The sequence below is a fragment of the Ascaphus truei genome, unplaced genomic scaffold (assembly GCF_040206685.1).
Source record: "Ascaphus truei isolate aAscTru1 unplaced genomic scaffold, aAscTru1.hap1 HAP1_SCAFFOLD_1443, whole genome shotgun sequence".
Taxonomy (NCBI): Eukaryota; Metazoa; Chordata; class Amphibia; order Anura; family Ascaphidae; genus Ascaphus; species Ascaphus truei.
In genome coordinates this window covers 7,714-30,000 of record NW_027454327.1, presented here as the reverse complement: position 1 = coordinate 30,000, position 22,287 = coordinate 7,714, and the positions used below count along the sequence as shown (strand labels likewise).

General features: G+C 50.2%; 1 protein-coding gene across 3 annotated transcripts in view; it reads right to left on the bottom strand.

Moving 5' to 3' along the window:
* LOC142475940 (plexin-D1-like) overlaps positions 1-16,909 on the bottom strand; it is a 72,994-nt gene extending 56,085 nt beyond the window's left edge. For all 3 annotated transcript variants that reach the window (XR_012791210.1, XR_012791211.1, XM_075581604.1), the window contains exon 1: positions 14,898-16,909. Coding sequence is in view for 1 of the 3 variants with exons in the window: in XM_075581604.1 (XP_075437719.1) it covers positions 14,898-16,133 (1,236 nt within the window). In the remaining 2 variants the exon portion in view is untranslated. The remainder of the gene's footprint in view (positions 1-14,897) is intronic.
* Between the last annotated feature and the right edge of the window lie 5,378 nt (positions 16,910-22,287).

Genomic DNA, 22,287 nt, shown 5'->3' with positions numbered 1-22,287 from the left:
TATGAGCCGTGCAGTCACACGCAGTGTATGAGCCGTGCAGTGTCACACGCAGTGTATGAGCCGCGCAGTGTCACATGCAGTGTATGAGCCGCGCAGTGTCACACGCAGTGTATGAGCCGCGCAGTGTCACATGCAGTGTATGAGCCGCGCAGTGTCACATGCAGTGTATGAGCCGTGCAGTGTCACATGCAGTGTATGAGCCGTGCAGTGTCACACGCAGTGTATGAGCCGTGCAGTGTCACACGCAGTGTATGAGCCGCGCAGTGTCACACGCAGTGTATGAGCCGCGCAGTGTCACATGCAGTGTATGAGCCGTGCAGTGTCACACGCAGTGTATGAGCCGCGCAGTGTCACACGCAGTGTATGAGCCGCGCAGTGTCACATGTAGTGTATGAGCCGCGCAGTGTCACACGCAGTTTATGAGCCGCGCAGTGTCACATGCAGTGTATGAGCCGTGCAGTGTCACACGCAGTGTATGAGCCGTGCAGTGTCACACGCAGTGTATGAGCCGCGCAGTGTCACACGCAGTGTATGAGCCGCGCAGTGTCACACGCAGTGTATGAGCCGTGCAGTGTCACACGCAGTGTATGAGCCGCGCAGTGTCACACGCAGTGTATGAGCCGTGCAGTGTCACACGCAGTGTATGAGCCGCGCAGTCACACGCAGTGTATGAGCCGCGCAGTGTCACATGCAGTGTATGAGCCGCGCAGTGTCACACGCAGTGTATGAGCCGCGCAGTGTCACATGCAGTGTATGAGCCGCGCAGTGTCACATCCAGTGTATGAGCCGCGCAGTGTCACACGCAGTGTATGAGCCGCGCAGTCACACGCAGTGTATGAGCCGCGCAGTGTCACACGCAGTGTATGAGCCGCGCAGTGTCACATGCAGTGTATGAGTTGTGCCGTGTCACATGCAGTGTATGAGCCGCGCAGTGTCACACGCAGTGTATGAGCCGTGCAGTGTCACACGCAGTATATGAGCCGCGCAGTGTCACACGCAGTGTATGAGCCGCGCAGTGTCACACGCAGTGTATGAGCCGCGCAGTGTCACATGCAGTGTATGAGCCGCGCAGTGTCACATCCAGTGTATGAGCCGCGCAGTGTCACACGCAGTGTATGAGCCGCGCGGTGTCACACGCAGTGTATGAGCCGCGCAGTGTCACACGCAGTGTATGAGCCGCGCAGTGTCACACGCAGTGTATGAGCCGTGCAGTGTCACACGCAGTGTATGAGCCGCGCAGTGTCACACGCAGTGTATGAGCCGCGCAGTGTCACATGCAGTGTATGAGTTGTGCCGTGTCACATGCAGTGTATGAGCCGCGCAGTGTCACACGCAGTGTATGAGCTGCGCAGTGTCACACGCAGTATATGAGCCGCGCAGTGTCACACGCAGTGTATGAGCCGCGCAGTGTCACATGTAGTGTATGAGCCGCGCAGTGTCACACGCAGTTTATGAGCCGCGCAGTGTCACATGCAGTGTATGAGCCGCGCAGTGTCACATGCAGTGTATGAGCCGCGCAGTGTCACATCCAGTGTATGAGCCGCGCACTGTCACACGCAGTGTATGAGCCGCGCAGTGTCACATCCAGTGTATGAGCCGCGCAGTGTCACACGCAGTGTATGAGCCGCGCAGTGTCACACGCAGTGTATGAGCCGCGCAGTGTCACACGCAGTGTATGAGCCGCGCAATGTCACACGCAGTGTATGAGCCGCGCAGTGTCACATGCAGTGTATGAGCCGCGCAGTGTCACACGCAGTGTATGAGCCGTGCAGAGTCACATGCAGTGTATGAGCCGCGCAGTGTCACATGCAGTGTATGAGCCGCGCAGTGTCACATGCAGTGTATGAGCCGCGCAGTGTCACATGCAGTGTATGAGCCGCGCAGTGTCACATGCAGTGTATGAGCCGCGCAGTCACACGCAGTGTATGAGCCGCGCAGTGTCACACGCAGTGTATGAGCCGTGCAGTGTCACACGCAGTGTATGAGCCGCGCAGTGTCACACGCAGTGTATGAGCCGTGCAGAGTCACACGCAGTGTATGAGCCGCGCAGTGTCACACGCAGTGTATGAGCCGCGCAGTGTCACACGCAGTGTATGAGCCGCGCAGTGTCACACGCAGTGTATGAGCCGCACAGTGTCACACGCAGTGTATGAGCCGTGCAGTCACACGCAGTGTATGAGCCGCGCAGTGTCACACGCACACAGTATATGAGCCGTGCAGTGTCACACGCAGTGTATGAGCCGCGCAGTGTCACACGCAGTGTATGAGCCGCGCAGTGTCACACGCACACAGTATATGAGCCGCGCAGTGTCACACGCACACAGTATATGAGCCGCGCAGTGTCACACACACACAGTATATGAGCCGCGCAGTGTCACACGCACACTGTATGAGCCGCGCAGTGTCACACGCACACAGTATATGAGCCGCGCAGTGTCACACACACACAGTATATGAGCCGCGTAGTGTCACACACACACTGTATGAGCCGCGCAGTGTCACACGCACACAGTATATGAGCCGCGCAGTGTCACACACACACAGTATATGAGCCGCGCAGTGTCATACGCACACAGTATATGAGCCGCGCAGTGTCACACACACACAGTATATGAGCCGCGTAGTGTCACACACACACTGTATGAGCCGCGCAGTGTCATACGCACACAGTATATGAGCCGCGCAGTGTCATACGCACACAGTATATGAGCCGCGCAGTGTCATACGCACACAGTATATGAGCCGCGCAGTGTCACACACACACAGTATATGGGCAACGCAGTGTCACACACACACAGTATATGAGCCGCGCAGTGTCACACACACACAGTATATGGGCCGCGCAGTGTCACACACACACAGTATATGAGCCGCGCAGTGTCACACACACACAGTATATGAGCCGCGCAGTGTCACACACACACAGTATATGGGCCGCGCAGTGTCACACACACACAGTATATGGGCCGCGCAGTGTCACACACACACAGTATATGAGCCGCGCAGTGTCACACACACACAGTATATGAGCCGCGCAGTGTCACACACACACAGTATATGGGCCGCGCAGTGTCACACACACACAGTATATGAGCCGCGCAGTGTCACACACACACAGTATATGAGCCGCGCAGTGTCACACACACACAGTATATGGGCCGCGCAGTGTCACACACACACAGTATATGGGCCGCGCAGTGTCACACACACACAGTATATGAGCCGCGCAGTGTCACACACACACAGTATATGAGCCGCGCAGTGTCACACACACACAGTCTCCTCACTTCCCGCAGACACTGTACTTTTGTTAGCAGGATGCAAACTTGTTCCCTCCTAATGCCTTTTATCTCTCCCTTCCTATCCCTCTGTCCCCCCCTTCCTTTCCCTCGGTCCCCCCTTTCTTTCCCTCAGTCCCCCCCTTCCTTTCCCTCAGTCCCCCCCCCTTCTCCCCTCGTCCTGGGAATACAGCGGCTGCAGCTCCAGCCTAAATGTAGAAAATTCCACCCATACTTGTGGGCTTTTGGATGATTCCCAACTCCCCCTCTACCCTAAATCTGAGATTCCCGGGCCCCACGTCACCACCCTTCATATAATCACTGCCCCCCCTATAAGGCACTTCCGCTACATACACGTTATTACTATCCGAGCAGAAGTTCTCGTCATTGTATTATTATTTCATGAATAACCCCAGATTGATTAAATTTTGTTTGGGGGCAAAAGTGCATTTAATTCTGCGTCATTTGGTTCAATGAAAGCTGATCCCCATAAACACTTCCCAGAAACATTTCCCTATCACCAACTGATGCAAGAGAATTAATCCGAGCAAAGTGCAGTGGTCTCCGGAGCTGGTCTATCTTGGCACCAATCAAACACCAAAAGTTAGGGAGTTGACACTCTCTTTTTCACCCTCAATTGCAGCGTTTTGTCTTGAGACTGGAAATGGGGTTCTCTCTGCCCTTGGGGGATGCATCTGTGGTTCTCATTAGCTCAGGTTGCCCATCACTGGGGTACAAGCACTAGGGGACACTGCTGGCAGTATTTGGGTGCATTACGGTATTGGACTTTGTGTGGGATTGCATGAACGATGTTCCTGGCTTGTACACACCTCCCCACACACACTGTGATCTCCTGGCTCCGGGATTTCCAGACACAGATGTTTCCAGTTGTGTGAATGTAACTCACAGACATTGGAAATGTCCCGTCCCTCCCCCAGGGCCGCAGCTGTCTGCAGACCCTGCCAGCAGCCATACAATGAGAGCGGAGAGAGGGACAGGGACCTCAGTGACAAGGACAAAAAGAGGCTATTTCTGGCGCTGGTAGGGAACGAGGAAGACCGGGCTTCGGATTATTAAACCCTGTTAATTCCTCCGGAGATTGCAGTCAGACAGTGAAAACACACGCAGCTCTCTCTCGTTCCATGTCAGCCCGCACCCCCTCTCCGCTTTCCTTGCACCCAAAGCCAGACTGATCCCCAAACTCAGGATTACAGACTCACCCACCCGTGCACGGGAGGGATGAGTGGGCGGCTCAGTGAGTAACGACACCGACTCTGAAAACAATGGCAGAGTTTGAATCAGGCGACCCTGGTTACATTCCTTGTGACCGTGGGCAAGTCCCTTTATATCCCTGTGCCTCGGGTAACAAAATCATAGATTGTAAGCTCCTCTGGGCAGCTGTGATTGGGAAGCGCTTTGAGTCCCATTGGAAGAAAAGCGTTATATGAAATAAAGTCGTTATTGTGAGGTTAGAGGGTCTCCCAGAGAGAATGTGTTGGAATATGAGACATAGACCCAGCATTGGCTGAGTTTGCTCCTTATGATAAGATTCAAGTGGTCACCTATCCCCTAGGGTTACCCCCTGGTTGTATATGTATATGAATGTTTGGGGTTGGCCCAGGTGATCACACTAACCCAGCAGTATTAATAAGCTGCCGGTGCTGGGAACATTCACTCTGTAGCGGTGTATTCGGTTTGGCAGGTGAAGCGGCTGACACTGTGTGCGCAGAACACGTGCATGAAGAAGGCACATTATCAGGCTTTTTATCTGCGCTCATTAGATTAGTGTCAGGACAGTGGCAGGGAGATGGATTCAGGGCACAGAGAAGCCACTTCCAGGAAGGCTGACGTCGCTGAGCACACATCACCACCGGCTGAGGGTGGGAGCGGCTGCACAGGTGCCTGGGACTGGAGCTGTCCTTTGTCACATCTAACAGGTGCAGGACTTCAATTAACCCTTTGCTACCAGGGCAGGGGTGCTGAACTCAAGCCCCCCCCCCCCCCGGCAACAGGCCAGGTTTTCAGGATATCTCTGCTTCAGCACAGTTAGCTCAATCAGAGGCTTAGGGGCCTATTCACTAGACTTTGATAAATTCATTGTCGATTATCAATTGTGTTCATATGTTCCTACCGAACGCTGTGAAATTTGTGTAAACACGGTATTCACTAAAAAAAATCGCATCTTTTTTTAGCATTTAGTTTTAAAAAAAACTACAGAACAGATTTATGTAAAAAAAAAAAAAAAAAAGATTTCCCATGTTTTGCTGCTTTAAACAAAGCTAGGGGGAGGATGAGGGGGGAGGAGGATGAGGGGGGAGGAGGATGAGGGGGGAGGAGGATGAGGGGGGAGGAGGATGAGGGGGGGGGAGGAGGATGAGGGGGGGGGAGGAGGATGAGGGGGAGGGGAGAGGGGTGAGGGGTGAGGGGTCGAGAGGGTGGGGTTGATACAGGTGTGAGGAGTAAAGCTAAAATGTATTCTGTGACAGCCGCATTTCCCAGCGTGTGGGTTTGTGTAATGCTATAGCTGCTGCCCTGAATGGCAGATGTAGGGGATTCTAATACTGTTGGGTCTGACACGGGTACCCCTTCATCACAAGGGTCTTTAAACTGGTCGGTCTTAAGGATATATTTTAAGATGTGCGGCTCCTTTAAATAGACTTTATATAGACATTAGCATATCTCCCATGGTACCTCAGGTATCTCTCCCTAACTCATTTGGAGGGAGGTTTGAGGGGAGATATATACAACTGGAGATACCTATCAGGTTAGGAAGTCCTCCTCCCTCACAATTCCCGTCTCATCACCTTTTAGGTAGCGCAAAAAAAATGTGTGCTTTTTACCCACGTTTTGCATCTCGGGAGCCTTGTGAATAGCAGTTACTGCGAGTTTCAGCCTTTTTTCAGCTCCCGCACGGATTGTCAGCGCGAGAGTGATAACGCTCGCTAAAAAGCCGCTTACAAGCGTTATCACAGCCTCATGAACAGCTACACATGCAAAATCGCGTGCAAAGTGCACTTAGCAAGCTTTAAGTCACTTATCGAAGTTTAGTGAATAGGCCCCCTAGTCTTTTATTGAGCCACCTGTGCTGAAGCTGGGATATCCTGAAAACCTGACCTGTTGGGGGGGGCTTGAGGACTGGATTTGAGCCCCCCTGTATACTAGGGGACCAGCAAAGCATTGTAACACACTGGGCAAATAAGGCTGAATCCTCCCCCACCCCAAAAGGCAAATTATGCTTCATGATTACATGGTGCCGCCCGTTTCAAGATGTCCCATGTTGAGCCAGATCCGAAACTGAACTTGTGAGGGGAGATCTTGGAACCGGGTAACAACTTCAGAACCAGTCCTGTCATTTACTCTAATGCAAAAAGACTTAACCCTACCTACAGTATCACTGGCAAGGCACATTTAGGATTGCAAGACTTCCCCTCTCCTAATACACAGACATCAGGGACACATACCTCTCACCCCCTCCTAATACACAGACATCAGGGACACATTAGCTCTCACCCCTCCTAATACACAGACATCAGGGACACATACCTCTCACCCCCTCCTAATACACAGACATCAGGGACACATACCTCTCACCCTCTCCTAATACACAGACATCAGGGACACATACCTCTCACCCTCTCCTAATACACAGACATCAGGGACACATTAGCTCTCACCCTCTCCTAATACACAGACATCAGGGACACATTACCTCTCACCCTCCTAATACACAGACATCAGAGACACATACCTCTCACCCTCTCCTAATACACAGACATCAGAGACATACATTTCACGCGCTCTTAATACTAATAGACACCTACCTCTTATTCCCTTCTAATACACAGACATCGACCTTTCAACCGCTCCTAATACTAAGGGACACATACCTCTCATCCCCTTCTACTACACAGACATCAGGGACACGTACCTCACACCCCCTTCTAATACACAGACATCAGGGATGCATACCTCACACCCTCTCTTAATACAGACATCGAGGGCATGTACCTCTCACCCCCTCCAAATACACAGACATGAGGGACACGTCCCTTTCCCCTTCTCCTAATACACAGACATCTCGAGCACGTCCTTTCCCCCTCCTCCTAACATACGGACATCAGGACATGTACCTCTTACTCCCTCCTAATACACAGACATCAGGGGCACGTCCCCCGCTCCCCCTCCTAATACACAGACATCGGGAACAGATACTCCCCAAAGCGTGTCAATGTAACATTTTTAGTCCATTATGAAAGTACGACAAACAACAGACATGTTAATATCTTTCCTTGCATCCATTTGATTGCACTGACACGACTGCTGCATTCCCCCACGAGGGGAACCTGACACTGCAGCTGCCCTTCCTCTGTGCCCCTAACACATGTGATTACTGATTATCACGAGCCTGCCCCCCCCCCCAAATCCGATCCCTGCGTTAAAAGAATTAATCATCACAAGATTTCAAAGTAGGTAAAGTGGGGACCAAGGTGTGCGGACCTCTTGGGAGGTTACTGGGGTCTTCCTGATGCCGCGGTGACAAAAATAGGGCAATTTACTTGAAATTCAGCTTGTTCTTGTCACACAATTTATTTCGAGTGATCCCAGGATTTTGGACAGGGAATGGCTTTTACTGCCTGTCGCTGCGCTGGGCGCGGTTTCTGCCAACGGTACAAATCGTTTTATTCTATCCCTCCCAGCGCAGTTCATTAAAATGAAGAAATAGAAAACGAAGCCATTTCAAAACCAGGCAAAAAACGTCAAAATAAAAATTTTTTTTTTTTTTTTAAAAACCCAGCTGATTTCTTTCCCAACAGAAAAGAACAAACAATTATTCCATTTTCAACAAGGACTTAACAATCTCGCACCGCGCGGGGCTCAAGAGAACAGGAGACGATTTGTGACGACGATTAATTGAGCCCAGAAAATTACACGGACACACATTTAGTGGATGCTTTCCAGGCGTCTTTTAGTTCAGAGACTGCACCAGCAATTTAATTACAAGCAAATCTGGGTCGTTTCTGTGCAACAATTAAAAGCAATTTGTAGTCCAATATAGGGCAAGGTTCACAGGAGTTTGGATGCTTGTAACCACTGGTTAGGGTGGCCAGGTGGCCAGTATATGGACACTGCAGACTAAAAAATGAGAGGTAATACTGGGACATGTATGTGTCCGGTATTACTTCTCTGGACATAGTGAGCTGACCGGCTTGGGGGGCCGCGGGATTTCCCCGAGCAGGGAGAGAGCAGGGCTGTTGCTTGGGAGCTGGGCAACTTCCTCCATCCTGATTGGCTGCATTACCCATCAGCAGACAATCAGGAGGAGGTGTGGTCAAGGAGAGGAGGAAACCGCATGAACCGGAGTTAAGAGGGGTGTGTGCATGTCGAGTGTATTGCACCTTTCACCATTGTGTCCAGTATTTTTGGAGAAGCCACCTGGGAACCCTACACTGGTGTAAAAATCTGCACAAGCGTCTCACTAATCAGGACAGAGAATACATTATCAAACCGGGAAAACGTGAAGAAAAAACTATTAGGAAAAACTACAATGGACAGATGTCAGTTATTGTAGGGTAAAAATAAACAATGGTGTAGGAGCACGGAGAACCCGTGTGAACATCAGGTCCGGCCCACGATGAGGTCTCAATACATGATGTAAAAACCACGGATAAGCCATTTTCACTGCGGACCAACCAAAAGTATCCAGGCTGGGATTATCAACGACAAACTCTCTCCGCACCCAACACATGAACTAGTGAGAACGTCAGAATGGAAACTTAAGTACAGCACGATAGTCTGTAACAGAGGGGTAGCACACTCAAGTCCTCAAGCTAACAACAGGTCAGGGCCACCAACAGGTCAGGTTTTCAGGATACCCCTGCTTCAGCACAGCTGGCTCAAACAGGACCGAGCCACCTGTGCTGAAGCAGGGATATCCTGAAAACCTGACCTGTTGGTGGCCCTTGAGGACAGGCGTTGCCCGTCCCTGATCTAATGTATTAAAAATATCCTTTAAAAAGTAATTGGCAGCTCATCGCTGACAACATATGAAAGAACCAAGTAAATATTCAGGGGAGCAATATAAAGGTTTTTTTTGGACTTATTACTTCTAACCCTGATTTTACTGGTAAAATATATGTGAGGTATACACACACAGCACACGTCTGCGACATCTCCGTAATAGGAACAGCTCAGCCCCAAAATAATGCAATTTAACGGAGAGACAGAAAGCCGCTGGGGGATTTCACAAGACGCAGTGTGATCGGGGTGGAAAGGGAACGAGAAAGAAATAGTGGATTTAATAACAATAAAAAAATAAGGGATTTCTCAACTCCCACATTACAAGAGGAGGGGGGGGGGGGAGCTTTGTCCTGGGTCCCAGAGAGGCTGTCCTGCTTTTTATATGTGTCCTATCAATGTATATATCTGACATTGATTTATGGCGAGGGGTTGTGTTGTAAGAGCAGTTAATTATCCATCCATGTTTTCTCGGACCCCTCAGGGGATGTGGGCTGCAGTTTTGGGAAAATTGTGCTGGGGCTTTTTTCTGAGTAAGGTTCAACCCCAAATAAATTACACAATGAAGTGTTTCCAGGGACTGCACGTCTGCCAGAGACCCAGAGAGCAGTGTGTGGTACTGAGGGCCCGCTGGGCTGCAGGGGGATTGTGCTGCTCTGATTGTCATGTGGCGTTGTCACAATGAACACAAACATTGGCAGGTGACTGTTATCCTGTTCCTTGTGTAATTATGTTAGGCCTGAAAGTGAAAATGTCGCAATATACAGCAGTGCCGAGTATGGCTGCACACGGACAAAAATGCAAAGCTTTTCCTACTTTCAGAGAACAGACTCAGGAAACAATGTTGCACTAGTTACTGGGGCAGATTCCTCACTTCTTGCCCCTAATGTGAAAACGCATACAGTGAACCTCACAGAATCCACCCGGCAGACCTGGATATTCTCTCAGGGACAGAAGTGAATAGAGTACTCAGTACAGATATACGCAGCAGCAGGATAGTATTCAGTGTTATGTTATCGTGGCTCCTGGACTGTTTTCAGAGGTTAGTGCATTTGAAGGTTTAGGCCAGGGGCGGCCAACTCCAGTCCTCAAGGGCCACCAACAGGCAAGGTTTTCAGGATATCCATGCTTCAGCACAGGTGGTGCAGTCGAAGACGGAGCCACCTGTGCTGAAGCAGGGATATCCAGAAAACCTGACCTGTTGGTGGCCCTTGAGGACTGGAGTTGGTCAGCCCTGATTTAGAACACTATATAATGCTGAAACTCGCTCAAACTGATAGGAAGCTGATCATGAGCTATAAGGCGAGGGAGAGAGAGATCCCTTTCCCAGGGTGCACTCCTATTAAGTCCGCTGCTAGATAAAGAATACTAGTTAGAGGGTTAAATGTGGCCTCTTAATATCCAATAGACTTGTTCTTTGGATCCCTGCACCCTTTGAAAGGGATCTCTCTCTCTCTCCCTCTCCTTATCACCCCTGATTTAAGCCTACAAATGAATCTTCCTCTGTCCGCTGTAAACCTGCTGACAATCCCCCAGATTCCTCTCCGAAAAGCAAACAAAGATCTGTTTTCATGACCCCGAGATCAGGAATTGTGAGAAAAGAGACTCGGTTACATTTAGTGTTTCCAGTCATTCTGACCTACAGAAATATACACACACATTCCCTGCAAGTTCAACCCCAACACCCACCACATTATATTATATATACACATATATATATATATTTTATTTTTTTAATGTCAAACAGAGTACTACTGAGCATGACAAATGTATACAACAACACATAGGGGTGCCCAATGCTACATCCAATTGACAAAACATATATGGTAATAAGTATAAAGTTAAATACTTCAATAATAATATTTTCTTGGTCATTTCTTTATTATTCTTTATTATTATTTATAAAAACAACAAATAAATAAATTACATTTTGCTGAATGGACAGGACTCACTATGGTTGTTCCCCCTCATACAGAGGTAAAAGGGAAGGTTCGCAGTTTAGTGTTAGGACCTGCATATTTGGTTATGCCTTGACGTTGGCTTGCAGGCTTATGACGCTTTGGCCAAAGGGTTTAACTAAATAACCAAGATAATATTATTATTGACGTATTTAACTTTATACTTACTACCATATATGTTTTGTCAATTGGATGTAGCTTTGGGCACCCCTGTCTTTTGTTGTCTACCGAAATATACAACCCGCCTGTGAGTCACTTCTCATCCAAAACCCTCAGAACAGAAACTCCAAGCCACAGAAAAACACCTACAATAATCCCACGTCTCTCGATTGTAAGCTCTCAGGGGCAGGGACCTCGTTACCGTCTGCGTCTGCTTGCGCTTCTCTGTTCTTATTTGGTTTGTCACTCTGATTATGACTGTTATATCACTCCCCCCCCATTGTACCGCGCTGTGGAATATATTAATTATAATAATAATATATTCTGGACAACGCCTGCGGTGTGACAAGATACGAGAGAGGGGCAAAGGTAGCTAGCTAGCAAGAGGGGGTAACTGACCACTCCATGTGCAGAAATTACACTTTGCCTAATAATATCGATACATTGAATCTCTGCGCAGAAGAGCTAACTACCTAATTACACTACAACCTCTTCCCAAATTGCTCAATAACATGGTGAGGGGGGGGCTGTAGGTCCCACGGTGACACCCAACAGAGATGCATGTTCCGAATGTCTCTCGGCATCAACGTAACCCCTGCAGTGCCAGCGAGTGGTTACCCTGCCTCTGTACCACCTCATTACACTGCAGTCTGCACAGCCCCCTGCTCTGAGTCTGCGGGGTTGTCCTCCCACAGAAAGTATTTGTGGGGTCACTACAGAGGGCTGCACATTGTGCCCTGCCTGCTGCTGATCGTACACACGAGAAGGGACGTGGGAACAGGACCAGATGCAGAGGGAGCCTGAGTGACTCATTCCTACACTGGGGATGGAGGGGACGTGGGAAAAACGCTTCTTCATGGAATGAGGAGGGGTTTTTTTTTCTTCCCCTTAAAGAAATTGGCGGTTATTTTGACTGGAAGCTGAGCAGGAATTCTTCTGGCAGCTCGGACCGATAAATCCACCGCCCTCCCAAAAAACAACATGACCCATGTGTAACATACTGTAGCATAATATAGCGCAGGGGCGGGCAAATCCAGGTCCTCAGGGCCACCAACAGGTCAGGTTTTCAGGATATCCCTGCTTCAGCACAGGTGGTCGAATTAGTGGCTCAGTCTTCCAACTGATTGGAGCAGGGATAGCCTGAAAACCTGACCTGTTGGTGGCTCTTGAGGACTGGAGTTGCCCACCATTAAAATAGAGTATGACCGCATGCGCGCCTCCCCTCCCCCCCACACATACTCAGAGACGGCTGCGTAGAAAGAAGGACATGTTTACAGCCTTGCACCCCGTGCCCACCCTGAGCAATGCTTCTCTGCCACGGAAAGGGTTAAAGGGCCAGTTGATACTGCAGCAAACCACTCAAAGTTGTGTGTGTTGGGGTTCAGGACACCCCGTGTCGTTATATACACAGAGGCGCGTGTTGGATGCATTGTGAGCCTGACATGTCTCTTCCTATACTGGTGCTTCTCTTTGATACCCCAGTATTTCAGTGACTCCCCCCCCCTCTCCCCATAAATGTCAGTTGTTATCAAGGGAAGTTTCCATGTTATCTGGCTGCAGGTGCACAAAAATACAAACAGCAGGGGTACTGACAGCAATAAATCGGATAGTTCCCAATAGGGCAGACGTGCCCAAGGTGCTGATAACAGGACATGCCCCAGGTGCTGATAACAGGACATGCCCCCCAGGTGCTGATAACAGCTCTCCCTGCAGATAACACAGAGCTGGGCTCCTGGTGTTTGTGTTACAATGTTAACACTTCCAGTGCGTGACAGTGCTCACTGTGTCCGTCTCCTCTCCACTGCTCCTTCACAGCACGGCCCTAACTCTGTCCCCCTGTACCTCTGCCCCTCCTGTACCTCTGCCCCCCTATACCTCTGCCCCCTATACCTCTGCCCCCTATACCTCTGCCACGCTGCTCCTTCTTTCCATATCTTCCAGCACCTGATAACTCCCCTTCTCGGAGAAGCAGTAGAAATCGGTCACGTACCTACAGGTGTGCACCTGTTATCATTCATTAGAAGTCAGCATTTCTCTCATTCCCACTATTCCTGATCCCCAGGGCAATGTCACAATTATTCATTCAAAATCATATTCTCATCCCCAAACTCCAAAGGTCTCTCTCTCTATATATCTATATACATACATATTATAATCTGTAACACACGCACGCACGCGCGCACGCGCACACACGCACACACGCATGCACACGCATGCACACACACACACACACACTAAAATGAGATGTATCAATTTCTAGCTCTGCATAATTTGATCCAGATCCCAGGCCTCTCATGCGAGTCCTTGGGACAGTGACAAACAGGGACACTTTGACATTGTACCATGTCACTGGTCATTAGATCCATTCTCTCACGCACCAGCCTGTATATATGTAGAGGGTGTGTACATATATCACTTGATATTCCTCCGCTCACAGCACTGTACAGGTAAAGTGATCATAAATAGTGTATAGGGAGAAGCAGCGGCTCAGTGCGTGAAGCCTCCTTGTGACATTGGGCAAGTCTGTGCTTCAGGCACCATAAAATATAGATTGTAAGCTCCACGGGGCAGGGACCTGTGCCTACAAAATGTCTCTGTAAAGCGCTGCGTACAACTAGCAGCGCTATACAAGAACATGCTATTATTATTATTATTATTATTGTACTCCAAAACATACCAACGTTTCAGCCCTCTCTAAGGGACCATCATCAGGTAAAGTATAACTATATATATAGATTATGTATATATAATGTCACCTTGATGTTCCTCTGCTTGCACCTCGGTCCTGTACATACATACAGTGTATATGCATATGTGTATATATGTATACACGATAGACAGACAAATAATGTGTAAATAATGTATATACAGTGTGCATATAATATGGTGTATATATATATCAAGTATATAGAGTGTGGATACAATATAGTGTATATATATATATATATATATATATATATATATATATATATATATATATATATATATATTGTATATACAGTGTGCATATAATATGGTGTATATATATATCAAGTATATAGAGTGTGGATACAATATAGTGTGTATATATATACAGTATATATATATACAGTATATATATATATATATATATATATATATATATATATATATATATATTGTATATACAGTGTGCATATAACACAGTGTATATATATAATAGTCACCTTGATGTTCATGCACTCGCAGCTCAGTCCTGTATATACATACAGTGTACATAGTATATATGTATACAGGATATATATGTATACAGGATATATATAGACAGACAGACAGACAGACAGATAGAATGTATATAGAGAGTCACCTTGATGTTCATGCGCTCGCAGCTCAGTCCTGTATATACATACAGTGTACATAGTATATATGTATACAGGATATATATAGATAGACAGACAGACAGACAGGCAGACAGACAGATGTGTATATAGTATTTAGTATATATATAATATAATGTATATAGAGTCACCTTGATGTTCCTGCGCTCGCAGCTCGGGCCGCCCCCCTGCACCACGCTGTCCAGCACGGTCACCCCGCTGTCCTCCTCCTCCTGGCCCCCAAAGCAGCGGCTCCTCGCCCCGCGGATCTCCTCCTCCACCTCCCGCAGGCCGAAGCGGCACAGCGCGCTGTCCCCGCCCCCGCGGGGCCCCTCAAACAGCGCGAACACCCCCTCCCCTTCCGCGAACACGGACCGCAGCCGCCCGCTCCCCCCCTCCTCACCCCCACCCCGCCCGGGGGCCCCCTCTCCCTTGCGCCCGGCGCAACTCAGGCGCAGCTGGATGTAGGACTCGGTGAGCTTGGGGGGCTCCCCCCCACCCCCGCGGGGCCCCCCACCCTCCCCCGCTCCCACGCAGATCCGCGCCAGCAGGCTGCTGACGCCGCTCTCTTTCCCCGCCCCCGCGGGGCCCGGCTCGCTGTTCATCGCCAGGTAGGCGAAGCGCCCCAGCTGGAAGCTCCGCACGAAGCTCAGCCGGTGCCGGCTCTTGTGCCCTTGCTTGACCTTGAAGATGTTATCGTCCGACGGGCTGAGGTGGAAGGAGAAGAGGCGCCCGGGCTCGCCCACGTTTAGCGCCCGGATAGCGATCTCCGGGCTGTTCTCCAAGCGGTGGTCCGCGATGCTCTGGTTCCAGGGGAAGAACCGGCTCCCGGAACCGGTGTACGTGGCCCCCACCAGCAGCCGGGACCCCCCTCCACCTCCGGGCTCCCTTAGCACCAGCCCCACCGTGCTGGCGTTGGGGTGGTTGGCCGCCACGTTGAGCATGCTGGGGATCACGCTGACCGCAGCGCTGTCCGGCGGGGGGAAGGTGACCGCTGGCCGGGTCAGGTTGCCCCGGGTCCGGAGTTGGCACAGCCCCTGGTACACCGAGCCGCAGACCAGCAGGACGCCCTGGTGGGGGTCCAGCTCCAGGATCTGGTTGTGGTTGGGGGTCTCTGCCCGGGGGTAGTCACAGGAGGAGTGGGGCAGTTGGGGGGCATGGCACAGGGGGTTGTCCGGCACGGGGCCGGTGGTCTCCTCCTGCTCCGGGCTCAGGTCGCCCCCCCGCAGCTGGTACAAGGTGTTGACCGCGGCCAGGTAGACCTTGTTCTCCGGACCGTCCAGCGCGAAGTTGTTGGTGGGGAGTGGGGAGTGGAAGCGGTGCTGGACCTCCAGAGCCGGGACCCCCGGGAGGAGCAGCAGGAGCAGCAGCAGGACTGGGGGAGCCATGCGGAGCCCTGCGGAGTGTGCTGAGGAGTGAGCATGGGGGTCGCACCGTGAGGCAGTCAGGTCCTGTGCGGCCACTTCTTAAAGAGACCCTCACCCCTTCCTCCCCCTCCCACTGCACATCCTCCTTCTGAGCTGGGGACCTTTATTACATGTGCTGGTGCTCTCTCTCTCCCCCTCACTGTGTGTGTCTCTCTCTCTCTCCCCCTCACTGTGTGTGTCTCCCTCCTCTCTCTTTCTCTCACTCACTGTGTCTCTCTCTATGTCCCTCCCTCTTTCTCCCTCCTTGTGTCTCTCCCTCCCTCTCCCCCTCTCTGCTTCTTTCTGTACCCCTCCTTATTTCTCTCTGTCTCTCCCTGTGTCTCTCTCTTCCTCTTTCCCTCTCCCTCCCTCTCTATCTCTCTTCTCTCTCTTCTTCTTCCTCTCTCTACTCTCTCCCTCTCTTCACCCCTCTCTCTTCTCTCTCTATCTCTTCTTCCTCTCTCTTTTCTCTCTCCCTCTTTCTCCCTCTTCTTCTCTCTCCCTCCCTCTTCTTCTTCTCTCTCTCTTCTTCTTCCTCTCTCTACTCTCTCTCCCTCTTCTTCTCTCTCTCTCTCTCTCTCTTCTTCTTCCCCTCTCTCTTTCTCTCTCGGTTGGAGTTACTGATCTGCCTTCTCACTGCTCTACTTTGTCATGTGAATATGATTAAGTGAGGGGGATTTTTTTTGTTGCAGAAGCAGAGAAAAGCTTTGCCAACCCCAAAAACAAAACCAGAGAGAGAGACAGAGAGAAGAGATGGGGGCATTGGGAGAGAGAGCTGGAGAAAGTGGGGGTGGGGTGGGGTGGGGAGGGGGGAGGTACAGAGAGAAGAGCGTGAGAGAGATGGAGGGGGGGGGGAATAGAGGGAGATGGAGAGGGGATGGAATGAGAGATAAGGGGGGAGATGGGGGAAAGAGGGGGGCAAGAGAGTGGGAGAGAGGGACAGAGGAGAGGGTGAAGGGTGAGACAAAGAGAGGAGAGGGAAAGAGAAGGGGTGAGAGAGATGGTGGGGGGGGGGGAGAAAGAGAGGGGGGTGGAAAGAGATAAGGGGGGAGTGAAAGGGTGGAGACGGGGAAAGAGGGGGGCAAGAGAGTGGGAGAGAGGAAAAGGGTGAGTGGAGGGTGAGACAAAGAGGAGAGGGAAAGAGAGATAGGGGGAGAGAGAGAAGGGGAAGGAGAGGGGAAAAAAGAGGGGGAGAGAGGGGGCAGCTTTAATTCCGGAGGCCCATATAACAAATAAGTCAGTGTTTGTGTGTTTGTTACACAGATTTGGGAGCCGGCTCTCCGGAAAAGTATTATTTTTTTTATCCTGCAGATGAAACAAATGGAAATCAGCTCATATTTGGGAGGGAAACCCCTTTGAAAATGAACATTGTGCATTGCACAGTGTCAGCTCTCATCAAAATAAACACCACACTGTATAGTAACACTGAGTATCTCCAAGTCAATTTGGCCCTTTGTGCACTGTGACCAGGTCGGGATTTGTTGCTGGGCATAAGGGCATGGCAGGGTAATAAACTGCCTCTAGAAAACACTTCCACGTGCATATACTCAGCAGAGCTTTATAATGCAGCCTGCAGGTATTATCTCAATAATAGATTCATTGACCCCTTGCTTTGCAAGGCATTGCTGGCCCCCTTTGGCAATGAAGGGGTTAACAGTGGCTTTGTGGCCTGAAAGGTGGGCAATGTGGCTTGTGTGTGGCCATTAACCTCTTGTGTGCTGGAGATCTGGCTCCTGGAGTTGAATTCCGGCCGTGTCTTTCCTGTCCTTGGCCGGTGAGTTAAAAATAAATTACCTAAAATTATCTTCACCCCCATCCAGCAAACACCCCAGGAAGGGAGTGACCAGAGGCAGAGCACGGACCCTGCACAGCTAACCCTTCAAGTGCCAGAGCTCTCCAAAATGACCACATCCTTTGGTCAATGCACTGAAGTCTCTCAGCTGCAAAGTAAAAGAATCCCAAAGCCACTGCAATTTTCCCTGAGATAATCTGCTGGTGTTGGGGTTCCTTACAATGCATCTGATCTCAGACGCGCTATTAGAGAGGGTTGGGGTTCCTTACAATGCATCTGATCTCAGGCGTGCTATTAGAGAGGGTCGGGGTTCCTTACAATGCATCTGATCTCCGCGCTATTAGAGAGGGTCGGGGTTCCTTACAATGCATCTGATCTCAGGCGTGCTATTAGAGAGGGTTGGGGTTCCTTACAATACATCTGATCTCAGACGCGCTATTAGAGAGGGTTGGGGTCCCTTACAATGCATCTGATCTCAGATGCGCTATGCGCTATTAGAGAGGGTTGGCGTTCCTTACAATGCATCTGATCTCAGACGCGCTATGCGCTATTAGAGAGTGTTGGGGTTCCTTACAATGCATCTGATCTCAGATGCGCTATTAGAGAGGGTTGGGGTTCCTTACAGTGCATCTGATCTCAGACGCGCTATTAGAGAGGGTTGGGGTTCTTACAATGCATGTGATCTCAGACACGCTATTAGAGAGGGTTGGGGTTCCTTACAATGCATCTGATCTGACACACTATTAGAGAGGGTTGGGGTTCCTTACAATGCATCTGATCTCAGACATGCTATTAGAGGGGGTTGGGGTTCCTTACAATGCATCTGATCTCAGACGCACCATTAGAGAGGGTTGGGGTTCCTTACAATGCATCTGATCTGACACACTATTAGAGAGGGTTGGGGTTCCTTACAATGCATCTGATCTCAGACATGCTATTAGATAGGGTTGGGGTTCCTGACAATGCATCTGATCTCAGACGCTCTATTAGAGAGGGTTGGGGTTCCTTACAATGCATCTGATCTCAGACGCGCTATTAGAGAGGGTTGGGGTTCCTTACAATGCATCTGATCTCAGGCGCGCTATTAGATAGGGTTGGGGTTCCTTACAATGCATCTGATCTGACACACTACTAGAGAGGGTTGGGGTTCCTTACAATGCATCTGATCTGACACACTATTAGAGAGGGTTGGGGTTCCGCAGATTTTCACAATATAATTATAGGATTTATTAACCAAAGAAAGGATGGAAACCCCTGGTCAAGGACATTGAACGGGGTCGTTTCACCGCCGGGACAGTTCGCGCGCTGCTTACCCATAAAACCCTTGCCTTTACCCCTCACCCTAAAGACCAACACTCCAAGCGACGCGGTCTTGTGACGTCACAGACTGCGGCACAGTGTATCTGGAGAGTACCTCTGGCGTTCATCGCCCCCAGAGTTGGGAGTTCCCTGCAATATTGTGCAAGTTCCATTTTGCACGCCCCTTACCAACGGGCTATTACCGGAGGCTACCTACACCGCACCCAGGATCCACACGGACGTCTCGTGAGGATCCCTCTTCGGCGATTCAGGACAGAACCGCAGCGGACGCTTGGAGTTGCTGATTTCCTGAGACGCATTGTCCAAAGGGGTAACGTACCCGACATGTAATGCCTGAATGATAGTAATATCTTGTACGTGCAATAGTTCCCTGCTCGCAGTTTAGCACTTTACATGTGTTTGATACCATATGAGTCGTGCGCTGTCTTCCTCCTGTTCCAGAACCTAGGTGCTGAGCCATCATCAGATTAGCTGCAGAGTCCCTGTATTTAAGGTTTGTTACATTTGTATCCTACCACTTCACCGATGTTATTTTAGACACCTACGTCCTTATGTTTATTAAAGCTGCAGTTCAAGCTCCCGTTTTTTTTAAATTTTACTTCAATAGTTTCATGTGGGCAATCTCTACTTACCTAAAGAACTGCATAGCTGCCGGTCAATCCGTTCTCCGTCTGTTGATCTGCAAAGTTTGGCGACATCTTTAGATCTGGGGAATGTAAATGGTTGCTATAGGAACAAGCATGCTTGTGAAAATAGAATACAAGAAAATTGGTCTTTCAAAGTTGTTTTTTTAAAAACAGAAAATGCTAAAAGTATTTATTCTTACTACAGAACTGATTTGTGAAAAAAAAACACACATGCAGAATATTGCTTGAACTGCAGCTTAATTTAACATGCACTTTATTTTATTGAACATTATTTCACGTGTTTCTAACACTATTTAGTGTCAGAATTATTTGATTCACTTATGGTGAATTTTCTAAGATCACAATTGTGTGTGCGGTTCACTCTTCCCGTCACTTGGTTTCTTTGAGCTTGTCGGGACCTGAGCAGATCTGATATACGACTTGACATTTTCCTGCTCACTTGTGTTTTTGGCTCTTTATTGACAAATATTTTTTCCCTTATTTTACAGCAGATCTTCATAATGCCAACGCACGTGTTAAATGCCTGAGTGCTCTCCCTTTACTGTCCGTGCAGTGCGTGGGGTCGCTAGTGCCTCGTTGCCTTTGGCTGCGCCCATAGTCTGAGCGATGGCGCGCGCGGCGCAAACAAAAGGCCGTACCTCAGTGGGGACGGCCATAGAGCGCGCGATGAAGCGCGACCTTGCACGCGGTTTTAGAGCAGACAAATACGGTTCATGTGAGCGGATCAGCCGATGAGGGCGAACCAGCTCCATGATGTCATGGGCACGCCCCCCTGTCGTTCGCTTCATAGAAATGTTACAGGCCACGGATCGCTCAAGCAACAGGCGCGTGACGCATATCCGAGGTCTCAGGCTGCGCTTATAGTGCCGACGACGCGACATTGCGGCAAAACAAATGTATTGCCGCCGTCGCGTGCGCTTATAGTAAGCGCAACGCGAATTTTTGAAGCCGGTCAAATTTGATTTTTCAGTGGCTGTCGCCACATGTGACAGCCTCTGAACCAATCAATGACCTGGTCACCCGCGACGTCGCCGGATAGCAATAAACAACTTTCGCTAGGGGCGACGGAAACGGTGACGTCATGCGTCGCGCGGCCTTAGATGAACAGACCTGTGCTGCTGGGATGAGGTTATTCTGATGGTGTATTCTCTGTAAGCACAGGAAGGAAGCAGAGGCGCGAACACGCTGACACTGTAACACGCCGACACTGTAACACGCCGACACTGTAACACGCCGACACTGTAACACGCCGACACTGTAACAAGCTGACACTGTAACACGCTGACACTGTAACACACTGTAACACGCCGACACTGTAACACGCCGACACTAACACGCCGACACTGTAACACGCCGACACTGTAACACGCCGACACTGTAACACGCCGACACTGTAACACGCCGACACTGTAACACGCCGACACTGTAACACGCCGACACTGTAACACGCTGACACTATAACACACTGTAACACGCCGACACTGTAACACGCCGACACTAACACGCCGACACTGTAACACGCCGACACTGTAACACGCCGACACTGTAACACGCCGACACTGTAACACGCCGACACTGTAACACGCCGGCACTGTAACACGCCGGCACTGTAACACGCCGGCACTGTAACACGCCGACACTGTAACACGCCGACACTGTAACACGCCGACACTGTAACACGCTGACACTGTAACACGCCGGCACTGTAACACGCCGACACTGTAACACGCCGACACTGTAACACGCCGGCACTGTAACACGCCGGCACTGTAACACGCCGACACTGTAACACGCTGACACTGTAACACGCTGGCCACGCTGGCCACGCTGACACTGTAACACGCCGACACTGTAACACGCCGACACTGTAACACGCCGACACTGTAACACGCCGACACTGTAACACGCCGACACTGTAACACGCCGGCACTGTAACACACCGACACTGTAACACGCCGGCACTGTAACACGCCGACACTGTAACACGCCGGCACTGTAACACGCCGACACTGTAACACGCCGACACTGTAACACGCCGACACTGTAACACGCCGACACTGTAACACGCCGACACTGTAACACGCCGGCACTGTAACACGCCGGCACTGTAACACGCCGACACTGTAACACGCCGACACTGTAACACGCCGACACTGTAACACGCCGGCACTGTAACACGCCGACACTGTAACACGCCGACACTGTAACACGCCGGCACTGTAACACGCCGACACTGTAACACGCTGACGGTGTAACACGCTGGCACTTTAACACGCTGACGGTGTAACACGCCGACACTGTAACACGCCGACACTGTAACACGCTGACGGTGTAACACGCTGGCACTTTAACACGCTGACGGTGTAACACGCTGACG